This window comes from Balaenoptera musculus, chromosome 1 (genome assembly GCF_009873245.2).
Source record: "Balaenoptera musculus isolate JJ_BM4_2016_0621 chromosome 1, mBalMus1.pri.v3, whole genome shotgun sequence".
Taxonomy (NCBI): domain Eukaryota; kingdom Metazoa; phylum Chordata; class Mammalia; order Artiodactyla; family Balaenopteridae; genus Balaenoptera; species Balaenoptera musculus.
Window position 1 is genome coordinate 183,224,841 of NC_045785.1, and position 23,112 is coordinate 183,247,952.

Below are 23,112 nucleotides of genomic sequence, written 5' to 3' on the forward strand. Positions count from 1 at the left end.
GGAGGTCCCCAGGACAGGAGAGCCGCAGAGAGTGACCAGAGGGGAAGCGAGGAAGCGGGACAGGAGGCCCAGCCTGGGGGGTGAAGGCGCGGCCGGAGGCGCCTGGATTTCGCAGCTCGGCGGCGGAAGGTGTGTAGGGGAAGCGGGGGAGGAAAGCGAGCGGGGCGGCCCGGGACGTGTTCGCCGCGGCACGGAAAGCGCACCTGGGTCGGCGGAGGGCAGGCGGGGGGGCAGGCTTCTCCCGCGCCCCGCCCTCTCTCACGTCCTGTCCCACGGCACCCAGGGCTCCTCAGAGAAACTTCTCTGCCTTTGTCCTGCCTCCTCCTTCCTCTTCAAGCAAACGAAGCCGTGTGACGATGGCAAATCTCAAACACCTACGATGACAGCGAACTTCGCGTCTGACCTCCACGGCCAGCGGCTCACCGCCTCCCCCCCCCCCCACCCGCCGGTTATTTAAAGCAAGTCCCGGACATCGTGTCATTGCATCTATAAACATACTAGTGTCTCCGGCAGCCGGGCGCTCCCTTTTTATTTTTTTATTTTTGTTTGTTTATTGTTTAAGATTTTTTGATGTGGACCATTTTTTAAGTTTTTATTGAGTTTGTTACAGTGTTGCTTCAGTTTTATGTTTTGGTCTTTTTTTTGGCCCGGAGGCATGTGGGATCTTAGCTCCCCAGCCAGGAATCGAACCCGCACTCCCTGCATTGGAAGGTGAAGTCTTAATCACTGGACCACCAGGGAAGTCCCCAGGCGCTCCCTTTTTAAACTTTACCGTGGTCCTGCCGTCATCACACAGCTCCACATCACCAGTCATCTTTTTGTTTCCACTTTTCTGTTTTACAGTTCATTTGTTCCGGTCAATATCAAATAGGGACCATCCTTTGCAATTTGGTATGTCTCTCTAAGTTCTTAAAATATATAGGCTCCCCCTCCATCTAATTTTGTTTTCCTTACAGTTTACTTACTGGAGAAACCATAGTATTTGTCCTGTCTTTTCCCACGGCCTGGATCGCCACGGTATTGTTTAACAGGTTTCTTTTTGTTCCCTGTATTTCTTATACATTGACAGTTAAATATAGAGAATTGTACAGATTCAAGTTTGATTTTTTTTTTTATTTTTTGCATACTCCATAGGTTTGTGTACTTCCACCAGGAGGCACTTAATGTCTCGTTATTTCTCTTTGTGTCATGACTTCTTTGTTTGTTAGTGGGAATTCTCTTCCCTGTATTAAATGTCTGGGTGTCCTGGGGGAGAAATTTCCACCACAAACTCTCAGGCACCCACCCTGGAGGTCACGGAGCAGGAAGACTCACAGACCAAATCAGAGTGCTTAAATCACATGGATTGTTAAATCAGTTTACAGGGAGAAGCGAGGGGAAGGAAAGAGGGGGGGTGAATTAACACACCCTCCCCGAATCCTGCAGCACACCACGCCTCGTTCTTTGTCTGTCTCTTTCTGCTCCATCAGCCTTGCCCACAGATGGTACGGTCACAACAACCAGCGCTGAGGTTTGAACGAGGAGGCCCACAGTGACACAAGGCCGCACACTTGCTCCACCAGAGACTCAGAGGACATGCATGCCTGCCACAGCTGTGGCTTGTCGGGAAGCCTGATGAATAGCCTTGGGCCTTGTGTGCCTTGGGCAGAGCACACGTAGGCCAGAATGTGTGTCACTGATGGGTGGCCCAGTTAAGCATTCATGAATTTTAAGTGTTCATGTATATTTAGTGTTCATTGCCTATTGTTTGTTTAGTCTCATGTATATTTAATATATCATGAATATTTATTGCCTGGTGTATCTTGTGTATCATGAATAGTTAGCACCTTGGGACCTCATGAATATTAGGTATCTTTTGCTTTTTCCATTCCTTACTATGTTTAACATACATATGCTGCTAATCACTTACCTTTATTTGATACATTCTTTGAGTTCTGTCCATGATTAACAACTTTTTGCTTACTAGTACTTATCTATACTTCAAATATCTTAAAAGGTTTCACATCTATTTTACAAACTTATGCATCTTTTATAACAGAATTGAATAGCCTCGGAAGTAAAAGTACATTTTCTGAAGTACAGGAAAGGCAGGATAACTGTTCTGTTCTTTCCCTTTACTGGGGGAAAATTGGACCAAACTGAATGGATCGCTGGCCCCAAGAATCTGGAAGGGAGTAAAGAATAGGGAGAAAGCATTTGAACAGTGGTGACGAGAGTGTGCCAAGGCTTTGCAGGGGAAGCGAGCGTGCATGGTTCCAGGAACCGAGTGGGCCGCCAGGGGCAGGGTCACATCTTTCTTGTAGGTCAGAGGAAGGCTTTGAGTCCTTAAAGAAGCAGAAGTCATTGAAGACCCTGAGGTTTGGCAGGGTGTGTGACATGCTCAAGTTTGCCTACGGGAAATAAGCAGATTCTGGCTCCAGTAGAGGATGGTTTGGAGTGGGGACAGGTGTGAACATTGCAAAGACAAGTTTAGGAGTAATTCAGTAGTGCAGATGCAGAGTTCCGAGAGCCAGGACCAGGAGGTGTGAGTCGAGATTGCGAGAAGGGGAGGGTTGGGCTGGATTTGGTGATGGATTTGGTCTGGGGCTTGAGGGACGCCTAGATGCTGCTGTACTTCTGTGATGCAGGGAACACCAGGAATGATTACGCTTGGGGAGAAAATTGATTTGGGGCATTTTGAGGTTTCATGACTCTCTTCAGTGTCATTTCAAATGTATAAGAATAGTACAAGGAACTCCTGCATACCCTTTCCCCAGGGTTACCAGTTGTTAACCTTTTGTCCCATTTGCGTTATGATTCTCTCCCTTTCCCTTCCCCCACATAAATCTGTGTGTGTCTGTATATACAGACACACACACGTAATGTTTTCTGAACTGTCTGAGAAAGAATTAGAGACACTGTACCCTCTACCCCTAAATACTTCAGGCTCTCTCCTAAGATGAACGTTAAGTCTCAGATGATCTCAGTAAAATTATAAAAATAAGGAAATTTAACTTCGACACCGTATTATCTAATCCACATCCCCTATTCAGATTTGCCATTGTCTTAATGTCCTGTGTTGCTGCTTTTTTTTTCCCATTCCAAGATGCAGTCCAGGATTGTGCATCACGTTTAGTAGACTTGTCTCGGTCGGCTCCTTAACCTGGAACGGCGTTTCAGTCTGTCTCTGTCTTCCGTGATACTGACATTGTGAAGCCTCAGCACCCCAGCTGCATGCTGAGCTGCGTGGCAGGCCCCTGCCCTGGGCACTGTCTTTGCCCTGTGCCCCTGGCACAAGCAGGCGGTTCCCTGCAGGCACCAACTGGGCCACCTCCTGCCTCGTGGTCCTCTGCCCTCTCTGGAATGCTGGGCCCTCATTCCGCCCCTGGGCTCCATGACTGGGACGATGATGAGATTCTGGTGTGGCTGCGGGCAGTGTCCCAGCAAGAATACCTAGGTAGTCTGAAGGAACAGTACACAGACCCCTGCCCCAGACAAGAGGTGATGGAGACCCAGGAACCGGAGACGTTTCCAGACCCCCTCCTCCTCCTGTCCCCTGGTGCCACCCCATCTTCTTTGGCTTTCTTCCTTCTTGTCCTTTGACCACCTACTCTCTACTCTCCCTCCTTCCCTCCCTGCTCGCCTCCAGCTGACCCGCCCTCGCACCCCCTCTCATCCCTGCCACCTCCATCACCTGTCTCTCCAGCAGCAGGTGTGCTTTGTTGCCCCCTGCCTGGCAGCATGCCTGCGTTCCTCGGGGGGCTTGGGCAGGGATGCCCAGGAGGCACCAGAGATGAAGCACTGGGCAGCCAGGCAGCCCCAGAGGAGAAATATCTAGATAGAGCACAGTTTCCTTACCCTCTGTTCCTCCCAGGGTCAGCTTGACGTCCTCCCTCACACGCCGAGATGCCAGGGAGGTGGGGGCAGGAGGTAGGAAATGCCAGTTCTCAGTACCCCCCAAATGTCTGAGCCTGCAGGGTCGATTTGTTCCCTTTATTAAAATGTGTTTTTATCTTATGAAAACAGTAGGCCAGTTATTTTATAGAATGTCCCTCATTTGGATCTGTCTAACGTGTCTTCTTGATGGATTCAAGTTATACAAACCTGGAGGGACGACCGCAGAAGAGGTGCTGTGTTTTCAGTGGGTTGTGTCAGGGGCACACGATGTACGTTCAGTTGGTGATGCAGACTTTGATCACTTGCTTCAGGCGGTATCTGCCACTTCTCTCCGCTACAAAGTTATTATTTTCCATCTTTAATTACGAAGCAATTTGTGGGGAGATAATTTGGAATACCCTGTTCATCAAACCCACCAATTTAGCATCCAAAATGATTCTTGCTTGAATCAGTTGTTATCCCATTTATTTTATCCCATTTTTAGTTGGTATTCTACTACAAGGAAGAGTTTTCCCTTCTTTTTCTTTCACATGCTTATTCATTTATTTGTTTACATCAGGGTGGACATTCTTGTTTTATTCAGTGGGTTATAATCTTTTATTGTCATTATTTATTTTGATGTTCAGATTGTCTCAGATTTGGTCAATGGGATCTCCTTCCGGCTGAATCCTGTGACCTTTTGACATGGTCCCATCATTTGTTAGCTTTTCCTTATTTTCCTTACACGCGTGCGCGCGCGCACACACACACACACACACACACAAGTTCTTAGCTGATCTTGCAGTTTTCCTGCTCCAGCCCGGGAGGAAACAGCCATTTCTGGAGGAGTCCTGGTTCGTTTTAATGGGAGGCGTATTAGAAACTGAGATATAGGTGCGAGGCTTACTGCCGCTGGGATTTAGCAGACAGAGCTAGGAAACACGCACGTGCAGATGTGACACGCAGCTACAGCTGCTTCTCCCTCTGTCACAGGTACATGTCAGACACCACGTGTTCATACTGACACTTCCCATCTCAGTCCAGCTCCACAGAGCTCGCTCTGATTCCCCCCTTTCCATGTTTCCTACTGCCCTTGTCTCTGAGAAACCGGGCTCTGGTTTTGGGTTTGGGGTTTCTTTGCGACGTGAAGGGTTGTGAGGATCTGGAGCTCAGGAGAGGTCCCTGCGTCTCTCAGGGCAGGGAGAGGAGTGGAGGAGGTGACTTCAGCATGTCTTGGGTGTGTGGAGGGCGCGGGGGCACTAACTTCACTGGTGTCTTCTTTGAAGGCCAGGCTCAGTTTGGGTACTTTACCTTGTACATGCTTAAATATTTGAGTGCCTGCTGTGTTCCAGGCACTGTTCTAGGTGCTGTGACAGAGGACAGCAAAGTATCCTGCTCTCCTCGAGGCTGCGCCGTAGCGGGAGGGGGTAGAAATAAGCAAACCTCAATATTACGGGATAGTAGTAATTGAAACAGGATGACTGCCTGGGGTCAGGGAAGGTGTATCTGGGAGATGACCGCTGACTGAGCTCCCGATGGGAAGGGCCGACCGCAGGAGGAGGATGAGGGGCAGGGGAGCAGCTGGTGCCCAGGCCCCGAGGGACAGACGTGGCACCCTGTAGCGTCTGCGGTGTGGTGGGCCCAGAGGTGGAGGAACTTGAAGGCAAGAGCAGCCACGGCTGCACACCTGCGCAGGCTGGGGAGCCTGAACTCAGGACAGACAATTCCTGCACTCACGGTCCCGGGTCAGGTAAGACACAGCTTTTAAATCCAGAGCCCCAGTTCTCCCCACTCTGTCATGCTGCCTCCTGATGGTAGTGAATGTAGGTTAACTGAGAAAGGTTTTGTTTTGAGAGGGATACTATTGCAGAAGTAAAGAGTGGCCTAGGGGAAAACTGTCAGGTTTTTCAAAGCAGGTACAAGGAGTAAATTAGGATTACTAGTACAGAATCTGGGAGTTGAGGGGAAATTTGAAATCTGGGAGTCCCTTTAGGACAAGACTAATGACTAAAATTTAAAAAAAAATAATAACATTTTCATTCATCAAATATTTATTTCATGCTCGCCATGTATCAGGCACTAAGATGCTGCGGTTTGTATTATGGGGAATAATTATGGCCCTTGCCCTCTGGTCATGTAGGAGGTACTCTTTTTTTTTTTTTTTTTTTTAATTACTCTTTATTGGAGTATAGTTGCTTTACAACGTTGTGTTAGTTTCTCCTCTACAGCAAAGTGAATCAGCTATACGTATACATATATCCCCTCTTTTTTGGATTTCTGTGAGGTACTCATTTTAATACATCCTTGTCAACAGTGGGTTTAAAAATTATTTGCCATTTTGATAGGCAAAGTCTCATTGTAACTTTTGATTACTGGTACTATGATTTTAAAAAAAAATGTTAACTGACCATTTTTTTGTGTCTTTTGGTTAATTTAGAGTTCCAGGTGTAGGGCTTACTTTTACTTGGAGTTTTTGAAACTCACAAATTCTGTCTTAGTAATTGCCTTAGACATAATTTTTAGATTTGGAAAATAAGGCAGTGTTCCCATGGTTGAGTGGTGATATTTCTCAGTTGCATTCCCCTTGTACCCCCTGACCGTTCACTGTTTTAAGGAAATCTGTGTCATTTGCTGGTGTACGGATGCAACTAGTACTAACTCAGCTTTATAGAAAAGTGTCTTGAGCAAGACTGTTTCTGTGCCCTCTGCCTGTGCCCAAGCATTTCAGGTGATTGTTAATTTCAAAGCTTAGCCCTCGTCAGGATTTATAATAACATGAGTAAGGTAGGTTCTTGCTTAAGTCCTGGTGCACAAGAAGAACTTGTCTCTTACCCTTTGCAATTCTGGGAGTGGAGTTTCAGTTTCCTGAAGTATTAATTTCTTACCTTCTTGTACTCTGGAGGTGAGGGGGAGGGTGAAACCTCTTATCTTTGATTTTGCCTGTTTATTTTCTAATATGTGGTTTCAGTTCATTTGTTTTAAAAATGTGATACAGCTCCAAACTGTTTTTTAAAAAATGATAGTCTTGTACTGTTGGCAAAATGATGGACATTTTCGAAGTCTTCTTTTAAGCATATTTAGTTCTTGAAGACTTGTTCTTAAAAGTGACCTACTTTACAATACTCAATATGCAGTTTTGCATTCTTTTGGGGTGGAATAATCTGTTTTTGTCATATTCTTGAAACATTCTTTGACTTGCTGTGGATCCCTTCCCTTTTCCTTGCATTGAGATCTTTTTTGAAACTTACGCTTTCATCACTTAGATTTGTGGGTTTCTCATAATAAAATGAAAATAGCCCCTAAGCTATATGTTTTCCACCTTCCAGCTTGGTGATCCTGGCAAACCATTGTTATTTTTGAATCTGCTTAGCTACAAAGTTTAGAGCTAAGACTCTGCATTTATCAGCTATGTGTCCTTGGGCAAGATAACCTTTCTTGAGTTCCTTATCTGTAAAATAGGGGCAAGAGGGTTGTTAGTATTGAACGACAGAATGCATGTTTGTGACAGTGCCCGCACATAAAGGCCCTTATTAAGTATTATACATTCCTAATATTTTTCTGTGTATTGTCTGATTTGACAGTTCCACCAAGTTGTAATAAAGATCATGTGTGAGAATGGATGTAAAAGCCGTAAATAAATGTAAGCGGATGTACAGGTGTGGTGAAGTTTGTCATCCTGATAATGGGCAGTCACTTTTCTTTGCACAGCTAATGTTTAGGGACCAACTCACCTGCATTAGTCACGTTTTATTGTTATGGGGGGAAAAATCTATTATGTATACATTTTATAATAATTATCTTAAAATCAAATAATTCCCCTTTTAAATTTGCTCTACGAGTAGCTTCCATTTAGCTCCTGTGATACTAAAATTTAAGTGAGTGCCAGCACCGTGTTCTGTAGATTACAACGGAGCTCACATATCACGCTGAGGCAGCCACTAAGTCTAAGGCTGGCTCACTACTGATTAATGCAGCTATGAAGGAAGGAAAGTGTTTTCAGTTATTAAATGAGGATGATATTTTTAGATGTCTCCAAAATCCCAAATTGGTACATCTACTCTTGACCTCTTTGCAGTGTCCTGTATTCCCAGCTGCTTTTTGGATATTTCCACTTGGATACTTTTGCTATTGTTTCAAACTCAGCATATGTAAAACTAAGTTTATGATCTTGCTTCCGGAGTTGATGCTTCCTCTGATTTTCTTTTCTCTTTTTTTTTATTTTCATTTTTTTCATTTTAAATTTATTTATTTCTTTTTGGCTGCATTTGGTCTTCGTTGCCGCGCGTGGTTTTCTCTAGTTGCGGCGAGCTGAGGCTACTCTTCGTTGCGGTGTGCGGGCTTCTCATTGCGGTGGCTTCTCTTGTTGTGGAGCACGGGCTCTAGGTGTGCGGGCTTCAGTAGTTGTGGCACAGAGGCTCAGTAGTTGTGGCTCGCGGGCTCTAGAGCGCAGGCTCAGTAGTTGTGGTGCACGGGTTTATTTGCTCTGCAGCATGTGGGATCTTCCCGGACCAGGGCTCGAACCCGTGTCCCCTGCATTGGCAGGCGAATTCTTAACCACTGCGCCACCAGGGAAGCCCCTTGATCATTTATTGCTTAGTGTTGTCTCCAGTTTCTGAATTGCTGAACTTTACCTGTCTGTCTAGATTATTTGTAGACTACTGGCTCCTTGAGGGTAAGGATTATTTCTAGAACCATACTCATATATAAAGTGAACGTGCAATCATTATGATACTATTATTTGATGAAAATATTTTTCTAAATGATAGGACTTGTCAAAAACTGTAAGGTAAAACTGCTGCGGAGTATATTAATGCTCGCGAATACGCTTTCTGGAAGGCCGACGTTGCTGAGCGCGGTGGCGTTACCGAGCTCATGCTAGAGCTGCCTGTTCAGGAGGCTCCTCAAATCCGCGATGGGTGGTGCGTGGCCCCGACCCCTCGTCCCCCGGAGAAGGCAGGCGGGGGCCTGGCTGGTGTCGGGCCAGAGCTGCCAGGTTCTGTGGCTGTGGCTCTACGCCAGCTTCCTGCTCAGATGCCCGCCTTTCCTCGTGGGGGACGACGCCCGTCCTTGCCTGGCGTTCTTCCCGGGGGATGGCCTGGCCGCCAGAGAGAAACGCAGAGACCGTCCCGTCGCCCAGCTGCCCTGTCTGTCTCCCCCGAAGGGAGCAGCTGGGTGCCCAGGAAGGCTTTTTGGGGTGGGGTGGGGTGGGGGGGGGTCGGTGGGAAGGCGGAGGAAACAGGGCTTCCTGGTGCTGCGGGCTTGTAAGGGTGGTTCTCCGTGAACCGCGGCGGTAGCGGGAAGGGAGAGGCCAGGCGGGAGGCAGAGGGACGGCTCGCGGCGGGCGGGTTCTGCCTGGCAGCGGCGAGCTAGGCAGCTGTGGGCAAAGGATTCTATACTCCCAGGCGTCGAGGCCTGGCAGTCCCCGGAAATAGCTGTTATTGTGCGTTTCCGGGTTGACCGCTTGAACGTGAGCGGATTCACTGGAATGGGCTTTTCGGAGCCTTGTGGCTCGCTCTCCGTGTTCGAGCGTGCACGTGGGAATACTTTCTGCAGACTCGCTGGACAGAAGACGTCTCTCCTTGATCGCTTGCTAGTCGCTTTTTAGCATATACTCGGAACCGTTATCTTCTGTAAAGGCAAATTCTATCTCTTTCTCGTTCCAGATTACCTGCCAAGGTCGAATAAATCATCTTTTCAGTTAAAGGGTTATTATTTTTAGAAGGAATCTTAACTTTTAAGACATGAATAATTATTAGATAAACTGTGTTTCTTTTATAAAAATCTTGTAAGAAATTGTTTCCCCTTAATCTTTGTAGAAAATGTGCCAGAGGAGCTTGGAGAGCCGTTTTACACAGACCAGTACGACCAAGAGCACATTAAGCCGCCTGTTGTTAATTTGCTTCTCTCGGCCGAGCTGTACTGTCGCGCTGGGAGCCTCATCCTCAAGAGCGACGCTGCAAAACCCCTTTTGGGCCATGATGCTGTCATCCAGGCTTTAGCACAGAAAGGTCTTTATGTCACTGACCAAGAAAAACTGGTAACAGAACGCGATCTCCACAAGAAGCCCATACAGATGGTGAGTCTTTATACACCCAAGCTTATTTTGTTTCAAGTGTGTACGTTTGTGAATTGTATTATAATACAGAGGGACATAGGTTTTACAATCGGTTTGTCATCTCTGCCTAGAGTTGAAAAAATACCTTTTTTCTTACAAGCCTCATTTTCAGGTTAAGGAACATTTTTTTAAAATTGAAGTATAGTTGATTTACAGTGTTGTGTTTCAGGTGTATAGCAAAGTGAACAAATTAAGGAAGATTTTAATAAACTATTTTGGGATGTTTGGTGCTATTCTAATACCTGGGAGAAAGAACTACATAATTTCCAACTAAAGTAAAGTGATTTCTTTTTTGATTTAAAAACTTTTTTCCATCATAGAGACTGGAAGAGATGTAAAGTGCATCCTTTTATTCTCATGAGGAAAGAGATGGGATTTGTAAGTGTTCATTTACATGCTTGAATGACCTCTTGGTAAATGTCTGCATATCAGATATTTTAGTTTATTTAACAACTTGAATTCGTTCTTGTGGAAAACACACAATGAAGGGCTCTGCGCTGGCTTGGGACTAGCAGGCAGGCCTCTCTCATGATAGTCTCTGGAGACACACAGATGCTCGAGTTCATCGTATGCTGCTTCCATCTGCGGTACCGCTTTAGCTCAGGTTTACAGAACCCTGGGCATCGTCGAGAATGGCATTAGAACAGTGGATTCGCACATTTAATTAAATCATGCTCTTGCATGAGACTGGTTGTCTTACTTCGGAGGAAGGAGAGAGATATACGAGAAGACTATATGAAATTTTGAAATTGAAGAATTTCAAAGAATGAACGAAAATTAGTTTACCAAATATAGTGCTGAAAGAGATGATTGACCCACTTTTGCTTCCTGCCTATTTTCCTTCTTAAAAAAAAACACTATTACTTTCAAGGAATGGAGAATAATGTCTCAAGAAAAATTTAATGAATTTACTAATAGATTTATAATAGAATTATTAAGGAAAACTAAGAGTGTTTATTATCAGATGTGAGATTTTCACCTCTCACTGACGGCTTCAGGTCCACCTTGCGGGTTCTCCCTGATGGTTGTGCACCTGTCTCTGTGCACGTCATACACGTGAATGGCTTGCCAGCACCAGGGCTGAGCAGGTTCTACTCAGGTGTCCCCAAAGGTGCTCACCGCCACCTCTCTACAGTCGCTGCACTGCGGGACGCTCCTGCTCTGATTATTTTTACTTCCACGGTTCAGGCCAAATGGATGGTTATAAAGCACGTCCGCGACATTGAGTCTCTGTGTTTGCTCAGTACCCGTTCTTTCAGGTACCAAAGATACACGTCACATGACCTGGTCCTTCTAGCGTTAGAGGAGGTTATCTAGTTTAGATCCTCTTTAATAAGAGTGAAACAAACTTACCACATTTTCTTCATTATTTTTCCTAGTGCAGCTTGTGCGTGTGAAGATACAGGTTTGGTAGACGACTAATCGCGTTCCTGTCAGGTTTCTTTCACTCTGTATCGATCCTGCTGTTAAATCTGACTCCAGTAGAGGAGGTTTAAGGAACGTGATGTAAATGATACGGCCTCTGGTTCTCTGGGTCTGGCTTCTGTCTGTGGGCATCAGGCACTCACGCTTGACTACATCACCTTCACCCTTGCAGTGTCGCACCTACTGATCTGTGTTTTAATTGTATACTTTTCAGTTTTTCTTACAGTTTGATTTAAAGTTTTCCAGTTGCTGTGAAATTTTGATTGACGATGCTGTAGTATAACTATTTTCTAAGACCTATGTGGGAAAATTTCTCAGAGTACTGGTAAAAGCTTTGTTTCCTGAGAAACTGTTTGGTCTGCTTTTAGAGTACGAAGAATCAGTTTCCTGCCTTGTCCTGCTCTTTGAGAAGTATAATGAAAACTGGTATGTTTAACTGTACTGAATATATTGACCCCTACCACCCTTCCCACCTCTAAATTATCTTGGCATGTTTGAGATCTTTTATTTCTGTATGCTGCCTCACAGCCTTTTGGGGGAAAGAAATGTGTGGTGGTAGCGGAAATATCATTCTAAGGCAAGTTTGACTAACCAGATTTTATTAACTTGGGGTGGGTGGGGATTGAAAGCAATGCCTTTTTTTTAAAATGAGAACACCCGTTGGAGAGCATATGCTTTCTATCACAGTGCTTTTAAAGACAGATTTTGAGAGTATAGCCTTTAAAATGTTTTCTTCTATATTTCTATCCATGGGCAAGTGTTTTCAGGCATTATGTTTCAAAGCCAGTTGATAGTTATGATGTAGTAAAGTTTATTCAGCACCTAATCGTTATCTGTCAGATTGCTAGAAGGGGTTGTAGTTGTGGTCTGCCTGATGGCTGTCACACATATGTGAGTAAAGGACAGATGTGAACCAGGCACAGTTGCAGGGCTGGAAGCACAGGCTCTGAGAGCTGACACTAACACGTGAGTCAGCGTTAGACGTACGGCGAGTTGTGTGCGTTGAAACCACAGGGGAGCGCCTTCAACCAGAAGTGTGTTCTGGCCCAGATCAGGTTAGCTATCAGATTATTTGTCAGCACAAATTCTGGTATGTAGGATGGCGTGAAAATTGAGGGACTTGTACAGCAAGTGGAGCCAGATGTTAAGAATGATAGCTTTTGAACTTTCCTCCACAGCAAAACGAAGTTGCACGTGGATCGTGTTCGGTGTCATCAGGTTGGGCTGGGGGATTTGATCCACGTCATAAAATCTTAAATCCATAGAACTGTAGAGCCAGAAAGAGCATTAGAGATCAGAAACCAGTGTGTGGTAGAAAACTTCCCAGTCAGGAGGAGCCTGGGCTGGGGGATTTGATCCATGTCATAAAATCTTAAATCCATAGAACTTTAGAGCCAGAAAGAGCGTTAGAGATCAGAAACCAGTGTGTGGTAGAAAACTTCCCAGTCAGGAGGAGCCTGGGGGACACGAGTCCGTGGGGACTTTGAACACAGACCCCCGGCCCCCAGGGCAGAGCTGCTAGCATAGAGCCTTTAGAAGACGGGTCAGTACATGTATTTTCAAACAAGTGTTCAAGGTGATTTGTATGATCAAGAATGTGATCTGGGAAATTTGATCTAATCCAGAGTCATTTCAAATATGTAAAACTTAGAATTTACAGAGGTTAAGTGATTTGCCTAGGGTAACACTGTTATTCAGTAGCAAAAGTAGAATTAGAATCGGAATGAGCTAAAACCGTGACTTTCTAATTTAGAGTGCTGTAATTTGAAGCAAATTTGAGCACTTAAATATTTGGACTCATACTATCTAAACCGTAGACTGCTTATGAATCAAACTCTTGGTTGTAAATCAGCTTTCCAGCCGTGTTTGTATATGTAGGAAATAAGAGTTGATATTTATAAAACCCCACTAAAGTAAATGTATATAGTATGTGTGATATGAAATAAGGAGATTGATTTTCATATTTGATTTATAAAATAACGTTTATTATTTAATCAGATCTTGTTTTGGAACAATCATCATCATATAACAAAAATTTTATTTTGAAGTGCTTTCTTTTAATGAGTAGCAAAAAGATTTAACGCTCTGCTTAATTAATGGAAATTAAAGTGGGCTGATAAATCATTTGATAAGTAAGGCATAAAATGTTCTCTCAGTGAACTGTCAGGATTGTTATAAGGGAAGTTTTTGGATATTCAGAAAACAGAAGCTAGAAAGTTAGCACTCATCCCTGCTGCTGTCCGTTACACTGCTTTGTAGTAGTGGCAGGCCGGTGAAGCTGTGTTTAAAACACAGAAGGATGATGGAAATATTTGTTTACCCTCAAGAAGCACATTCCTGTAGGTAAAGAAGCGTTACTTTATTTTATTACGTTTTGTGGTCTGTGCATTCACCTGACCACTGACACCTCCACTTGAATGATGTGGAACTTAGAATCCAGTGAGGAAGAAGATTGGAAAAAATGCTACTTAGCATGAAATAAGTGCTCTAAGTATGAGTTTAAGCCATAGGCGTTGGGAACGTACAGATGGGCGTGATGATTTCTGCCGGGGAGGATGAGGAAAGGCTTCAGAGGATGAATGATTAATGGGGTTTCAGTGGTTGGGGAAAGGGGTGGGTGACAGAGGTGACTGGCCTGAAGGAATTCTTGACCCAAGTTTGAACTGAAAGCGTACGTGTCACTAATTACAGTGTTGCCTGTGTGGAGACATAAATGTGAGATGAGGCTAAAAAAGAGGGTGGGCTTCCTAGAGGAGGCTACGAGCCGAAGCTGAGGGTCTGTAACTTTTTTTGTGGTTACAGGATCGTGGAATAAGTTCTCATACTATTTTTCTGGGGTTTTTGGTGGTGGTAGTGGTGGTTTGTTGACTTTTTTTTCCCAGCCCGCGTCAAGCAAACAAAACCCGGCAAAACACTGTGAAGCACTTTGGGTGCTGATTTGCTTATATCCGGCTGTGTACATGTTCATGTAGCACCCCACCTGGAAGCCCTTTTGGTTTAGCTTACTCTGTGCCAGGCAGTGTGCTTCCAGCTTTCACCCCCCGTCTCACATGATTTAAATCTTACAACAATCCTTAGAGGACAGTGTATGGTCCCCGCTCTCCGGATGAGGAAGCCGAGGCTCTGAGAACGCGGCCCCGGAGCCAGCGCAGGGAGGGGCGGAGGCAGGCGGGATTCAGGCCAGCTCTGCGGCGGCGGCTGGCTGTAGTTTCGTCTTTGCCTGGATCAGGGAAGTCCTGGGGGGAAGTCCTGGGAGGTGGGCCGAGAGGAGCGGGTGGGAGGAGAGAGGGGCTGTAGGCGGGAGGGAGCAGGGCCGTGTGCCTCTGGAAGTCTGCGCGGCCCTCTGCCCTGGCTTCTGCGCCCGTAGCCTTGTGTGCGGGGCTGCGGACGGAGGGCGGGTGAAGCAGAGCTGTGATGAGGTCTTCCTGGGCGGTGGTTTAACACTGTGCATGGTGATCCCCCGGTTACCACCCATTCTGCTGGGCACACGGAAAGCGTGGGACGGACGAGCCGAGCTGGGGGGAGCATCGTGTAGTCCTTCTTCCTCCTCGTCCTCCTTCCCTCCCTCCCTGCCAACTGCCAACACACTGGTCCAGTCAGCAGCGGTTGTTGGGATTTCCTTGGCACCTCTGTCACTGAACTCAGGGTCCTGTACCCATGTAGGAGCTTTAAAAAATCTTTTCCCCATTGAAGAAGGTTAAAAATTGCACTTTAGAGGAAAAGGATTATATAAATGTAACATGATAGTAGTGGTTGAGAAGGTACTTATTTCTAGTCACCCTTGTATAATAATGCCTTACAAACTTATGAGCAGAGCTCGTCTGTGAAAAATTATCTTAAATTCTCACAGCCATTGTTGAGCAGGGTTTTTTCTTCATGCCTAGCGCCGGGTCTTTCTGTTTCCCATGGATCATGTACCTAGTTTGGGCTCCATTAGTATTTCGAGGTAACATGTACGCCTCAGTTACAAATTCACATTATCTTTTGATATCTTACAACCGTGTTTATTGTGTTTGAGTTTATTTGTAACAGTTATTTAGAACTCCAAATTACTTTCTCATGGAAATAACTTGACAACTGGTGCTTATTTTACCAGATGATCTCACAGTAACCTTTATATTTATAATAAAACTGAAGTCAGTCAGGCCGTTTATTAATTTATTCAGTTTTAGTTGCGGAGCTTCTGTCGTGTACTCTGTATTACCTGCTGTGATGAAAAAGAGTCCCTGTCCTTCAGTGGCTCACTTTCTACTGGAGATTATAGAAACATAAGCAAACTGTAGTACGCACGGTTCAGGAGTACAGAGGCACCAAGCTCGGTCCTACTCTTAGTCTGAGTCTTGAAGGCTCTGAAGGGGTTGCCAGGTGGGCACAGAAGCGCCTGTTGTAGGTGGTGCGTGAGTGCCAAGGGTGTGAGAGCCGTGTGCACCGTCACAGCTTTAGCCCAGGGTGCATGTCGGGGCTGATGAGAACCGAGGCCAGAGCGTTGGATGGGGACAGGGCACGGGTGAGCTTCTGTGTCCCCCAAGTGTCAGTTCATCCTGGAAGTGATGGGGCTTTAAACCAGGGAGGAGGGCATCAGACTCGTGCTACAGTCACTCTGCTGTGGGAGAGACACCGCTGGAGGCCGTGGAATTGCAGGAGAAGCGTTTTTGAGGTGGAATTGAGATGATTTTTTTTTTAAGCTGTCCCTACCCCCCCCCCACCCCCCTGGTAACCATAAGTTCCTTGTCTAAGTCTGTGAGTCTGTTTCTGTATTGTAAATAAGTTCATTTGTATCATTTTTTTTTAGATTCCACATGTAAGTGATATCATATGGTGTTTGTCTTTCTCTGTCTGACTGACTTCACTTAGTGTGATAATCTTCAGGTCCATCCCTGTTGCTGCAAATGGCATTATTTCATTCTTTTTAATGGCTGAGTAATATTCCATTGTATATATGTACCACATCTTCTTTATCCATTTCTCTGTTGATAGACACTTAGGTTGCTTCCATGTCTTGGCTATTGTAAACAGTGCTGCAGTGAACATCGGGGCGCATGTATCCTTTTGAACCAAGTTTTTCTCCAGATATATGCCCATGAGTGGGATTGCTGGGTCATATGCTAGTTCTACTTTTAGTTTTTTAAGGAACCTCCGTCTTGTTCTCCATAGTGGCTGTATCAATTTACATTCCCACCAACAGTGTAGGAGGGTTCCCTTTTCTCCACATCCTCTCCAGCATTTATTGTTTGTAGATTTTTTTGATGATGGCCATTCTGACCCGTGTGAAGTGATACCTCACTGTAGTTTAAATATGCATTTCTCTAATAGTAATTTTAAGCATCTTTTCATGTGCCTCTTGGCCATCTGTATGTCTTCTTTGGAGAAACGTCTCTTTAGGTCTTCTGCCCATTTTTTGATTGGGTATTTGTTTTTTTTGGTATTGAGCTGCATGAGTTGTTTGAAAATTTTGGAGACTGATCCCTTGTCGGTTGCATTCTTTGCAAATATTTTCTCCCGTTCTGTGGGTTGTCTTTTCGCTTTGTTTATGGTTTCCTGTGCTGTGCAAAAGCTTTTGAGTTTAATTGGGTCCCATTTGTTTATTTTTGTTTTTACTTCCATTACTCTGGGAGATGGATCGAAAAATATATTGCTGTGATTTATGTCAGATAGTGTTCGGCCTATGTTTTCCTCTAAGAGTTTTATGGTATCAGGTCTTACGTTTAGGTATTTAATCCATTTTGAGTTTATTTTTGTGTGTGGTGTTAAAGAGTGTTCTGATTTCATTTTTTGACATGTAGCTGTTCAGTTTTCCCAGCACTGTTTATTGAAGAGACTCTCTTTCCTGCATGTAATAGTCTTGCCTCCTTTGTTGTAGATTAATTGACCATAAGTGTATGGGTTTATTTCTGGGCTTTCTGTCCTGTTCCATTGATCTGTATGTTGGTTTTTGTGCCAGTACCACACTGTTTTGATGACTGTAGCTTTGTAATATAGTCTGAAGTCAAGTCCTCAGTTGGGAAATGAAGAAGAGAACCTAGGATAAGGACTGGCCAAAAGATTTTAGCCCTTACATCAACTCCAAGTAATTAATTGTTGGCTTACTGCTAGAAGCTGGGAAAACCAGCTCTTTGGTTTTGCTTCGTTCTGGGAGCCTCAGGGTCTAGATTTTAGCTCCCCATCCTCTGTTCCTTCTGGTGGTTTTGAATGCTGATCCTTTTACCTAATAGGTTAAAAAAACAAAATAAGTGAAGGGACAGCCTTTTAGTTTAAAAATCTTGAGCTGATGGTCTTACGTCTTATTTTTGGTCAGAAAGATAAAGGTTACTCTAAGTCTCGTCTTAAGCTTCTCTTTTCTTCTTAGCACCTGTTGAAAAACATAGGGATGTATGTAAGTGAAAGTGGGTCTTTGTTGTACTAAGGAATGAAGTAAGATTGATACGCATTTTGTTAGAAATGTCTGGTTTTTTAGTTTGTTATGTTACATTTATGTATTTACCAAGAAGATGGATGGGAATTCACTTCTTTAATGTACTTACTGAGTTCCCACTATGTACTCTAGGCTAGGCGTTGGTGATGAAGTCTATGGTCTCTGCCCTAAAGATGCTCCTGGAGACCTGAGGTGAGGAGTCACATGGATTGAAGGATCTGTGGTGTGAAAATGGGTTAGGACCGAAGGTGGAGAGTTGTGGGGATGAAGTCAGGTATGAGGAGAGTTGAACATACTTTACAGATGTTAATTATCCATGCAATATCTGATACAGGTGTTAGTATCACTGTTTTATAGATGAGGAAACTGACACTCCGAAAGGTGAGTTAACTTGCCCAAGGCCAGACAGGTGAGAAATGCTGATGCTCGGGCTTAGCTTGTATCTGCTGACTCCCAAGCCCATGCTCATCCTGTTTATACGTATGGCCTTGCAAAAACCCTAACACACACACACACACAAACAACCCTACTATTTCTGTAGTGCTTAACAGCTTATAAAGCATTTACACTTTTTTTTTTTTGGTAACAACTAGGAAAAGTAAATAGGGCAGTTATTACCATCTCTTTTTATAACAAGTAAGGAAACTTTACGGATGGATGTTGTTAGTAGCTACTTGTTCAGTTCCTACTGGAAGAGGTGTGCAAAGAGGCAGTGAACAGATGGTGATTGTGTAGCCAGTTGGTGACAGAACAGTGACAATCTCGGGCCTCCCTGACTCCTGACCCAGTGCTTGTTCTGCACATACACTGTGCTGCCACCCTTGTTCCTGTCCTTGTGGATTTTATTCTGCGTGGATTCTGGGGAGACCGGCAGAGAATGTCAGTGTGAAGCAGGATGTGACACAGAGAGAAGGTGTGCAGCAGACACACGGAATGGTGAGAGGAGTGGGTTAGGAGCCCCAAGGGCAGGGCGGGTCGGCGGGAAGGGGAGTTGTTCTGGTTGCCCAACCGAGGGGCTGTCTTAGTCTCTTCAGGCTGCTATAACAGAATCCCACAGACTCCATGGTTTATGAACAAGCGAAATTTACCCCCCCCCCCCCAGTTCTGGAGGCTGGGAAGGCCAAGGTCAAGGAGTCAGCATGGTGGGGTTTTGGTGAAGGCCTTTTCTGGGTTGTAGGCTGCCAGTTTCCCGCTGTGGCCTCACATGGGGGAACGTGTAGGGAGCTCTCCGGAGCCTCTCTTACAAGGGCACGAATCCCGTTCACGAGGACCCCACCTCGGGACCTGACCACCTCCCAGAGGCCCCGCCTCCTCGTGCCATCACCTGGGGCTTCAGGGTTCAGCATAGGAGTTTTGGGGGAACACAGACATTCAGATCACAGCAGGCACTCTTCTTACATAGGGACGTCTCATTTAGTGGCAGCTGACATATGAAGATACAGACTTTAAAAAATAGAGTGATTCACTTTGCAAAATAATTTTTAAATTTTAAAAATGCTTTACACCAGGATTTATTTTCACAACAAGTGCTTTAGAAAAATATGACTTTTAATAACCCAAGTTTTTAAGAATATGTGAAATGAAAAATATCGTCCTTATGATAATGTTCAATGTACTGTTCATCATTTTAAAAGACTTGCTCTTACACATAGTGCACAGTCTCCTTTATCTGTTGAAAACATATTTTATATTTCTCATTTTTCCCCAGCTTTATTGATAAAACTTGTATATGTTTAAGGTGTATAATTTAATGTTTTAATATACACATACACTATGTATACTGATCATATCGAACCAAATATTATGCTTAGTGCATAGTGCTTAAAAATGAAATGTTAATTTCCGGCCATAAAAATCAGATGTTTTAGACAAATTGGGATGGTGGAGAGTTTGTTTCCCCAGAGACCATGTCTGCACTCCCTCCCTGCTGTTGCTGGTTTATCCAGGGGTAGGAGGGCTGATTGCATTGTGCGGCGGAGAGAAACTCACAGTGGTGGAAGGCGAGGCCGAGCTCGCAGGTGCCCTGCCGAGGCCCCGGAGCCCTTCGGTTTCTGTCCTTCCTGAGCCCCCTGGTCCAGCGCTCCCAGAGTCTGTGCACTGCTTCAGTGTCCCCGTCAGTAAGTCCCAGTTGTTGTTTAAATTAGCGAAATTAATTCAACAGACTCCGCTGCCTGCCATTAAAAGAAACGTAGCTAAACATTAAATAAAGAAGCCACTCATTTCCCTTTATTTCCAGGTGAGGACAGATTTAACCGTAAAAGTAAAGTTTTTAGAGCGAAAAGAGACCATCACAACCATCTGGCCTGGAGTTTTGAAATTCTCTTGACTAAGACTCACAGTTAGAAATACATTCTGCCTCAGGACCCACGCCTGGTCTAGCTAGATACACGCATGTGACAGTTATCCTTGTAACTTGATTTTTTTCCTGTTCTATTTGGAAAAAATGTGGACTGCAATTGACTGAACCTACTTCACGCGTGACCATGAGTGGGGCATAAACCCACGTTTAAAATTGCTTGTTTAGTTAAGTTTTTTTTTTATAGGGAAGAATGGTGAAATGACAGTGTTGGTACTGAAAACTAAATAACCATACTCATGTTTTTCTTAAAAATGTATTCTAATATACAAGTTACCAACGTGTATCTGTTTTAATGAAAAGAACTGTGGGAATAGAGTTTGTATGTGGACTTGCCTCCTTAAGATTTATGTTACCTGGGGACTTCCCTGGCAGTCCAGGGGTTAGGACTCAGCGTTTTCACTGCCGTGGGCCCAGATTCAATCCCTGGTCTGGAAACTAAGATCCCACAAGCCACACAGTGAGGCAAAAAAAAAAAAAAAAAAAAAAAAAAAAAAAAAAATATATATATATATATATATATCTGTCTATCTGTCTTATCTAATTTCTGTGGTATACTGCTGCCAGATTAATTTTCCTGAAATAACACTTTGATATCTGTCTTATTTTCCAATTTAAAAATTTTAATCATTTTATTTGACTTGAAATGCAGTATACATTACGGATTCAGATGCGTATTCTTTTAAAAAAATTTGACTTTCAGAGCTAGTGTCTAAAGTGTGGTGTAACAAATTACTTCAAACTTTGTCTGTAAAATAGATAATTCACTTGTAAATAATGAAAGTTTTATTCTTTCGGTTTGTAATCTCATCTCCATAACATATTCAACGTAGCAAAAGCTAAGATACTTAGGAAGTTATCTGATATTACAGACCTGTCAGCAGTACTTTTTGATGATTACTGAAGGTGAAGTAAATGTATATTAACTAGGACTTTTCATCTTTTCAAAAGAGAAGAAAGATAACTATTCATTGTAGGTTACTAAACTTAAGTAGGTAGTACTGTAGAGGATGATTTTTCTTTATTTATATGATATACAGCGTTAGCAGGTATCATTGGAGCACCAAGATTGAGCTGTGTTAGCAGGTTTGGTGTAGAAATGCGGATTCTTCTAATCTGCGCATTTACAGCCCAGTGCTGCCCAGCGGTGCACGGCCCCAGCAGTGGTTCTCGGCCACCGACACCCCAGTCTGTGTCCAACAGATTGATCCCCCACCCGCACCCCCATGATACAGACCCATTTTTGTAGCTTGGTAGATTGTGGTAGTTCAGCAGATGGTTTTTAATTAATGTCGGTGATGAGATTTAAAGAAGGAAAATAGATGATTATTTAAAAACTTTACCAAAAAAAAAAAAAAACAAACTTTACAGACTGTTCCATTTGAATGCTTGCCTGTGTTTAGACACCTGGATAAATGAGCTTCTGTAATGGGGGGAAAAAAAAAATCTTGGTAATACTCGATTTCTTCTGAGCTCGCACTGTTCTGTGGTTGAAAAGAGGGTTTTAATGAGCTGTGTTACAAAGCGAGCTGTGTTACAAAGCTGTCCCAGGGGCCTGTCTTTTCAGGAAGTTCTTCTATACTTTCAGGGATCTAAGAATGCTGATTATTGTTTTCCTGAAGCTAAAATATTTAGTTTGTGGTAAACAGTCCAACTAGTACACAGATTAAAAAGGTAACTTCAGAGAGTCATGAGGACTATGAAGCAGATAAAAGCGGGATGATGGGATGGAGTGATCGAGGGAATTGTGTGCGTGCCCATCATGGATAGAATGGTTGGGGCAGCCTTGCGTGTGAGAATGAGCAGAGGTCTCCACGAGGGGTCAGTTAGGCCGAGATAAGGGGGAGAGCATCGCTGACAGAGGGAGCCTCAAAATAAATCAGCTTCACGTCTGGATGATAAAGTTCCTACTAAGAGTTTCCTGGAGGAAACATGTTCAGGAACTTGAAATCTTAGGGCCACGTTTATTTGACTTGTAATTTGTACAGTATGAACTGCTTGATTCATTCAGTAATACTGGCTGAGAATTACTGTGGGCCTAGGCGGTAGGAGATGGTGATGAGAAGACAGCCCAAGCCTTGCTTTCACAGAGCTAATATTTTAGTAGCGAAGATGAGCAATAAAAAGCTAAACAAATTGTAATAATTGCAGATAGTAGTAAATGCTCGGAAGAAGATAAATCAGAAAGAAAGAGGCAGAGGGAGTGAAGCATGCTGTTTCCATAGGAGGTGGTCGGGGAAGGCTTGTCTAGAGAGTTGACATTTGAACTGAGACCTAAATACCAGAAAGAAGCAGCATGTGTGACGTCTGGGAAAAGAACAATCCAGGGAAAAGGGACAGCAAGCTAAAGGCCTGGATGTGTGTTTCAGGAACTGAAAGAAGGCCACTGAGGTTGGTCATGAGCAAGATGATTAGTGGTGTTGAGCATCTTTTCATGATGCCTGTTGGCCATCCATATGTCTTCTTTGGAAAAATGTCTATTCAAGTCCTCTGCCCTTTTTTTAATTTTTTTTTTTTTTTGGTTGCTTTTTTTTGGTCTTTTTTTTTTTTTTGTCTTTGTTTGTTTTGTTTTTGATTTGAGTTGTATGAGTTCTTTGTATATTTTGGGTATTAGCCCCTTATCATTTGCAAATACCTTCTCCCATTCAGTAGGTGGCCTTTTTGTCTTGTTGACGGTTTCCTTCACTGTGCAAAAGCTTTTAAGTTTGATGAGGTCCCATTGGTTTATTTTTGCTTTTCTTTCCCTTGCTTGAGAAGACAGATCCAGAAAAAGATCGCTAAGACCAGTGTCAAAGAGTGTACTGCCTGTATTTTCTTCTAGGAGTTCAGGTCTTACATTTAGATCTTTAATTGATTTTGAGGTTTATTTTTGTGTATGATGTGAGAAAATGTTCTAATTTTTTTCTTTTACATGTAGCTGTCCAGTTTTCCCAGCACCACTCATTGAAG

General features: G+C 43.9%; 1 protein-coding gene across 9 annotated transcripts in view; it reads left to right on the forward strand.

Annotated features, from left to right (window-relative positions):
• Positions 1 to 23,112, forward strand: part of CAMSAP2 (calmodulin regulated spectrin associated protein family member 2) — a 104,847-nt gene that overhangs the window by 9,646 nt on the left and 72,089 nt on the right. For all 9 annotated transcript variants that reach the window (XM_036846573.1, XM_036846591.1, XM_036846582.1 and 6 more), the window contains exon 2: positions 9,672 to 9,931. In XM_036846573.1, the coding sequence (XP_036702468.1) occupies positions 9,672 to 9,931 (260 nt within the window). The remainder of the gene's footprint in view (positions 1 to 9,671; positions 9,932 to 23,112) is intronic.